This window comes from Labeo rohita, chromosome 15, assembly GCF_022985175.1.
Source record: "Labeo rohita strain BAU-BD-2019 chromosome 15, IGBB_LRoh.1.0, whole genome shotgun sequence".
Lineage (NCBI taxonomy): Eukaryota > Metazoa > Chordata > Actinopteri > Cypriniformes > Cyprinidae > Labeo > Labeo rohita.
The window spans coordinates 36061941-36070466 of NC_066883.1; the positions used below are offsets into that span (position 1 = coordinate 36061941).

General features: G+C 30.6%; 1 protein-coding gene across 2 annotated transcripts in view; it reads right to left on the reverse strand.

Annotated features, from left to right (window-relative positions):
• Positions 1-4566: 4566 nt before the first annotated feature.
• Positions 4567-8526, reverse strand: part of aasdhppt (aminoadipate-semialdehyde dehydrogenase-phosphopantetheinyl transferase) — a 9398-nt gene continuing 5438 nt past the window's right edge. For both annotated transcript variants that reach the window (XM_051130257.1, XM_051130256.1), the window contains exons 5-7: positions 7864-8022; positions 5747-5815; positions 4567-5674 (exon numbers count right to left, since the gene is read on the reverse strand). In XM_051130257.1, the coding sequence (XP_050986214.1) occupies positions 5510-5674; positions 5747-5815; positions 7864-8022 (393 nt within the window). In that variant the 3' untranslated portion in view covers positions 4567-5509. The remainder of the gene's footprint in view (positions 5675-5746; positions 5816-7863; positions 8023-8526) is intronic.

The window sequence follows — 8526 nt, forward strand, 5'->3', positions numbered from 1 at the left end:
CTTCTGATTAATTTAATGTGTCCTTGGTGAATAAAATTTTAATAAAAAAAAAAATTACTGCCCCCAAACTTTGAACATTACTGTATATTACTATAATGTTTAACATGTCTTGTATTCAAATCTATTTTGTACATTATTAATGCTGATCTAAAACAGAACTTAAATGCAAAATTTAATTCTGTCTATTACTCTTTTTCTGCTTTTTTTCCAACCTGAAACGTTCATTTGCTCTTCTCTTGCCCTTTAAGTGTGTGAATGCAGGACAATCAGTTTTAACCTACAATGTTCTTTTGTTACCATGGTGATGTTCTTTATCTCTACGGTGACGCTGCACATAGTGATGATGTGGAATTTACTATGCAGGGATGTGACACTGGTTTCAATGTGACACTTTAAAAAGGCCTGACTGTTACTATGGCAACAGGGATCCTGTTCACAAACAGGTAAACACACACACACACACACACACACACACACACACAGCAGCACCAAGAGACCCTGTCTGGATGTTATTTTTAGTGTGTTTATGCACATAAACACATAATGAGTCAGTCTTTTCATGCAGTGATGTCATCATTGTGATGTCACTGAAATCTTCTGTCAGCTCTTTTATTGGTCACATTGCAGCACATCAGAGATTTGCATGTGGGCTCTCCCACTGAACTCTGGGAAATCTTTTGTAACCGCTACCGTATGATGATATAGAGGCATTTTAAATTGTGAAAAAAGCTGCCACCATATTTTCAAATCTAAGAATAGAATAGAATAGAAGCTTAAATAGAAGCAAAATAGAAGCAAAAATCTGAGGAGACTGATTCATTTCATGTGACCTGTGCTGTTCACCCTACAAACACTACAGACTAAACAGCTGCACAGCTGTGATTTGGGATGTGGCTCACATGGCTGCCGTGGCGGGTCTGTCCTGAGCGTGATCCGTCTCTGATGGGGTGTTTCAGAAATCCAGTTTCATAATCCAGATGCGGATTCTCTGCTAGCGTCTCTCTCTCTCTCTCTCTCTCTGCTCAGACAGTGATGTTGATTAGATTAACTCGGATGACTGCCTGTATCACACGTGTTCTTGTTGCCATGGCAAAGCTGGCTGTGCTGGGATGGTTGCCGTGGTAACAGGAGAGAGAGTGTGTCATAGAGGAGGATGGGTGAGAAAATCAACTCACTCTCTCTCTCTCTCTCTCTCTCTCTCTCTCTCTCTCTCTCTCTCTCTCACACACACTCCTGGTTGCTGAAACACAATATTTTACAAAAATGAAATCCTGTCTGTCTATCTATTTATCTATCTATCTGTCTATCTATCTATCTATCTATCTATCTATTGTTCTATCTATCTATCGTTCTATCGTTCTATCTACATATCTATATCTATTGTTCCAATATTATCTATCTATCTATATAATATCTATCTATCGTGTGTTCTGTCTATCTATCTATATCTATCTATCTATCTATCTATCTATCTATCTATCGTGTGTTCTGTCTATCTATCTATATCTATCTATATTATCAATCTATCTCTATCTATCTATCTATCTATCTATCTATCTATCTATCTATCTATCGTTCTATCTATTGTTCTATCTATCGTTCTATCTACCTATCTGTCTATCGTTCTATCTCTGTCTATCGTTCTGTCTATCTCTATCTATCTATCTATCTATCTATCTATCTATCGTTCTATATCTATCTATATATCTTTCTATATCTATCTATCGTTCTATCTATCGTTCTATCTCTGTCTATCTATCTATCTATCTATCTATCTATCTATCTATCGTTCTATATCTATCTATCTTTCTATATATCTATCTATCTTTCTATATCTATCTATCGTTCTATTTCTGTCTCTCTATCTATCTATCTATCCATCTATCTATCTATCGTTCTATCTGTCTGTCTATCTATCGTTCTATCTGTCTGTCTATCGTTCTATCTATTGTTCTATCGTTCTGTCTATCTCCATCTATCTATCTATATCTATCATTCTATCTCTATCCATCTATCTGTCTATCTATCTATCGTGTGTTATGTCTGTCTATCTATCTATCTCTATATCATCCATCCATCTATGTATCTATCTATCTATCTATCTATAGATCTAATGAAACTGTATTCCCTCTTCTCATCTGAACCATCTGTGCTGTAAACGTTCTGCAGTTTCACATGTTCGTGTGTTTCTGCAAGGCATCTGTGGCCACTGCGAGTCTGAGCACCATTTTGGCTCCCGCAGGGCCTCCATCACGGCTGTAGAGAAAATCACAGCGATAGTGATTAACGCAGTAAATCAGGAAACTGGCGGATGGACAGAAGTCGTCCGGGAGAAGAGTTTGGACAGTGAAGCTTGTGTTTGTGTGATGGCAGAGCACCTGAGTCCACAGCGACACAAACCAAACAGAAATCGGGCGTTCGTTCAGAACACATCGACTGTTGAGCGAACCAGTAAATCACACAGACTGTAGTTGCTCTTTGTCTTGTGACCTTCTGAAGAGAACAAACCCCTTTAGAGTTTGGTTCTCATGGGACTGCGATACTGTTGTTTTAACCTTTGACCTTGGAATACTTTCTGTCAAACAGACAGAAAACAGACACACACACATGCATCTCTCTCACTCAATCTTAAATTACTCAGGACTCCATGATAAATCTTTCACAGAAATTCTCAGAGGATGAGAGCTGTTCTCTTTAATGCAGCTCTCGTTTGTTCTCCTGTTACACGCTCCTTTATGAGTGTGTGATTTAGGATGCGTTTGGCTGATGCTTTACATTTCAGGAGAATGTAAAGCCCAACGTGCAGATAAATGCGCATATGCATGTTTCAACATTGAACTGGACTGTATTTATGCAAAATTTCAGGCCATATTTTATTATTAAATGTATAGTTTTGGCATCAAAATCTGTTTGGTGAACCACATTTGAAGTTGTAAAATAGGCAATATGCATGCACATTGAGTAGTATATTTAGCATACAGTCGAATTATTCTGTTAACTGGAAACTACTTAGAAATGCACTAACAACCACTTTTTTCACTTCTAAAGAAAGTGGTATTTTTTTTTCTTAAAATATATACATTTATTGCATTTATAATATAATTTTTAATAATAAAAAAATACAATTTCTATTAATTAATTTATTGAACATTAAACATTACCAATATGCTTCATATAAAAAAAACAAGCCAAAAAAAAAAAAAAAAAAAAAAAAATTCTGCTTTCTAAAAAAATAAAAATATAATTATTAATAATTAAAATAAATTCTACAAATTACTACTAAATAATACAGTAATCTGTGGAACATTGTCAATATGCTTCACATCAAGTAAAAAAACATATTTCTTAAAATATAATTAATAATGAAGAAATTCTAAAAATTACTATTAATTAATACAATAATCCGCGGAACATTGCTAATATGCTTCATGTCAGGTAAAAAAAAAAAAAAAGATTTTTTATTTCTAAAAAAAAAGGTAAAATAGTTTTTTTTTTCCCTTAAAATATATTTATTAGTAAAAAAAAAAAAAATCTAAGAATTCCTATTATTATTAAACATCACCAATATGCTTCACATCAAGCCAAAAACATTTTTCTACTTCTAAAAAAAATGGTCAAAACATTTTTCTTAAAATATAATTAATAATAAAGAAATTCTAAAAATTACTACTCATTAATACAATAATCCGTGGAACACTGCCAATATGCTTCATGTAAGTAAAAAAAAAAACAAAACAAAACAACAAAAAAACAGATATTTCTGTATCTAAAAAAATGTATAATATACAGTTTTCTTAAAATAGAATTATTTATAATAAAAATAAATTCTAAGAATTCCTATTAAGTAATGTAAAAATTTGTTAAATATTAAACATCACCAATATGCTTCACGTCAAGCCAAAAAAGTATTCTACTTCTAAAAAAAAAATGGTAAAAACATTTTTCTTAAAATAGAATTAATAACAGAAATTCTAAAAAATTACTATTAATTAATACAATAATCTGTGGAACATTGCAATATGCCTCACGGCAAAAAAAAAAAAAATATATATATATTTCTAAAAAAACTGAACATTTTTTTTCTTAAAAAATAATTATTAATAATAAAAATAAATTCTAAGAATTACTATTAATTAATGTAAAAATTTGTTAAATATTAAACATCACCAATAAGCTTCACATCAAACCAAAAAGGGTATTTCTACTTCTAAAAAAAAAATTGTAAAAACGTTTTTCTTAAAATATAGTTAATATTAAATAAATTAAAAAAAAAATACTAATTAATACAGTAATTTTTGGACATAGAACATTGCCAATATGCTTCATGTCAAAAAAAAAAAAAAGATTTCTATTTCTAAAAAAGTAAAATAAACATTTTTCTTAAAATATAATTAATAATAATAAAAATTAATTATAATAATTACTATTAATTGATGTAATTTGTTGAATATTAGAAGTATTTCTACTTCTAAAAAAATGGTAGAAAAAAAAAATTCTTAAAAAAAAAAAAAAAAAAAAAATATATATATATATATATATATATATATATATATATTCTGTCTGGTTCATAAATATCTTCAAGAAAATGCAAATCATGTGCAGCCAAAAGACTTTAATTGGATGGTGCATTATTAAATTACATTATGAAATCTCATTTATATTAAAATTTCAATTTGAAATGTACATCGCTCAACAATCTGTTTGGTCTCGCTTTTCCTACTTTCGAAAAAATCTAATTACATCTAGGTACAGAGTTTAATCTAAACCGGATCCCATCTGCGATTTCGATGAGTTCATCCTTGACCGATCTGTAATTGACTTTGCTCTTTTAAACTCTACTGTACGAGTTTGGACAGACTCAGTAACTCACGAGCCGTGTGGCTGCAGCTCCTGTCGATCAGCGCGAGGGGAGGGACTTTACCGCGCAAATGAAATAACGGCGCAAGAGCGAAAACAACAGGAGCGGAAACGCATACCTGCGTCCGAACGGCAGAGATTTGTTAAAAGCAGGACCTTCCAAACACACAGAGCTAATGGCCTGCTGAATGACTGCTGGTAAAAATAGACGGTGGCAGATGGAGGGAACGAGAGAGAGCGAGAGAGAGACTTTAGGAGGTGTAGGTTGGGAAAATAAACTCATCTCTTACATAAACGGGTCATTCCTGTGCAGTACATTTTCATGGTTTCATACTGTAAAACGGATCGAATAAAACTTTAAAGTTTGTATCTCATTAACAAACTAAAACCGTTCCGTGATGACATCATCCTCCAGGAAGTGACATCATTTTGGAGGGAAAACAGCTGCATAAACATCAATAGTTGGCTTGTCTGCCGTAATGAATCAGTTTGATGAAATCCATGTCTCAAAGATAGTTCAAGTTTACTTTTATGAACATCCTGTGTAAATCTTCAAAACAGTAATTTTTTTTTAGAGTTGGAAGTTCAAAAGATACTTCAAAACAGGAACGAGCCCAAAAGAACGAAGTAGTTGTATATAAACGTAATTTATTCACTGCTGTTCACTTTGTCTTGAAGGCGCTTCCTTTTTGTTCTGAAATCTGTCCCAGTAGGCGGGGTCTTCCTCTAGAAGGGGCGTGGCTTTAGACACCAGATCACTGAAACTCAACAGTGTGAACGAAAGGGGCGGAGCTTCACAAATGGTCCTTCCGTCCTCCTATGAAACAAGTAAGTATGATGTCATGAACTGTGTTGACCCCTAAAATCATGTGAAAATCGTCCAACTCACTTCAAACGTGCTGATATCTGGTTTTCCCAGAGCCACAGCGACGTGATGGTCTTTGTCCAATAAGCTCTCCTGAAAAACAGGAAAAAGTTAATTATGAGTACATTTTATAAAAATAAATGTATAGGGCTATCATGTATCAGGGCTAGGCGATATATTATTATTTTAAAAATATGTAATAATAATAGTAATAATAATAATATAAAAAATATTATATTATAAAAATAATATTATATTATTTATTAATATTTTTAATAAAATAATACAATAAATTTATTATAAAAATATATTTAAAAAAAATTCTAAAAATTACTATTAATATAGCATTTTATTGACCATTAAACATCACCAATATTCTTCACATCAAGTCCAAAAAAAAAAAAAAAAATCTAAAAAAGGGTAAATCTTTTCTTTAACAAAAATTATTAATAATACAAATAAATTCAAAAATTACTATTAATAATAAATATAATAATTTATTGAACATTAGCAATATTCTTCACATCAAGTCAAAAACAAAAATAATTCTGTTTATAAAAAAAGTAAACATTTTTTAAATTACTAATAATAAAAAGAAATTCTAAAAATTACTATTAATTAATGTCATAATTTTTTGAACATTACATTTATTCATTTAGCAGACGCTTTTATCCAAAGCGACTTACAGATGGGGAATACATCAAGCGATTTGTCCTAAAGAGGCAAAATGGCTTAGTAAGTGCTTGTAATACCATATAACAGGCATTGTTCAGATAAGTACAGCTAGAAAGGGAAAAGAGTAGAATAAAGGATTTTTTTTTTCACCAGTATGCTTCACATCAAGCCACAAACAAAAGTATTTTTAAATATAAAAAAAGGGTAAAACTTTTTCTTAAATTAATAATAATAATAATAATAAAAAAATCTAAAAATGACTATTAATTTGTCATAATTTTTTAAACATTAAGCATCACCAGTATGCTTCACATCAAGACAAAAACAAAATATTTTTCCTAAAAGAGTGTAAAAAGTTTTCAAAAAAAAAAAAAAAAAAATAATAATAATAATAATTAAAAAATTTAACTGTTAATTAATGTAATAATTTACTGAACATCAAACATCAATATGCTTCATGTCAAGCCAAACACAAAAATAAGTTTATTTAAAAAAAAAGGTAAAAACAATATTAATAATAAAAAGAAATTCTAAAAATGACTATTAATTAATGTAATAATTTAGTGAACATTAAACATCACCAGTATGCTTCACGTTAAGCCAAACAATTTTTCTTTAAAAAAAAATAATAATAAAAAGAAATTCTAAAAATTGTTAATTAATATAATAATTTATTGAACATCATCAATTTGCTTAACATCAAGCCAAAACAAGTAATTTTTGTAAAAAAATATTAATAATAATAATAATAATACTAAATTAAAAAAAATAACATTTATTGAACAAATAACCATTGTATAGGGCTATCATGTATAAATTTTAGATTATATATTCAAAAAATAAATATAGATTTTATTTTTTATTCTGTGGTGGAAACAGGTTTCCAATTATATAATGAAATTATTACAATTTATGGTATTAACTAATTAGTATTAAATTGGAAAAAAATGTTACATTTAAATATAAATATGTAAATATATATTTTAAATATATGCCTATACATATAAGGGAAGCCTGTTTCGGTTAAGGAATAAAAAAGGTAATTGTGAATTTTTTAAATATCGATCCTTTTTTTCACATATAAACTCAGAGTTTGGACTTTGCAACTCACAATTCTGACTTTTTCTCAGAAATCTGTTCTTTTCCCCTGCTACTGAATAACTCTAACTTTTTTCCTTAAAAGTCCAGAGGAATGAAGAATGTGAGCTCTATCTAGGAAGCAAGAAGGCGCCTGTGATCTGTGTCACGTTCACACGCTCTGACAGACACAGAGATGAAGCAGCACTGCAGGGCTCCACACTGAGACCATGAGAAACGCACACATTCGCACACACATCTTTAGCCTCACATCCACTGTATCTGGGTTTCACACCCAAACAGGTCATATGTGTCCTCTCATGGACTGAAAGGATGAATCCATTTGCTGAATGACTAGTTAATAATGCTTGCATATTGTGAACGCACACCTCAAACGTCCAGTCCTCTTCTTCATCATCCAGGTACATTCGCGTCTGCCGGTACACCTGCCCCTCTCGCATCTGATTGGGCGAGATGTGAAACTCCACCCTCTGCAGGTCGAAGCCCAACCCTGTGCCAATCGCTTTGATGAAGCTCTCCTTCAGCGCCTTGACGGACAGACAAACGGACCAATCAGAGGTAATCAGGCCTCTGGATATATATTTAGAATGAAATGCTTAAATAATTTAGAGTGTGTATATTTCATACTAAAATAGTATGAGAAACAAGTATGCAGTATGCAAGGAAAAACAGTGTACAAAATAATGTTTACTTAGCTATATGGGCTAAAAGTGAGGACAGCATCACTTTCGAGACTGGTTATGCACAGCAAACACCATTCCCTCCACCTTATTTTAGCTTTTAAAATAATAAAGTAGTATTGTAAATATATAAATAAAAAAGTTAATATATAATAAAGAATAAAGTAAAACTAATAACTTTTAATGATTTAAACTTTTAATTTAATTTAAAAAAATACAATTAATGTTATAATTTCTTAAAGCATATTATTAATAATAATTATGAATAATTATATTTATAAAATGATTCTTTTTAGTTATGTATTATCATATATTAGTGTTATGAATAACATAAAAAAATAATACATAATG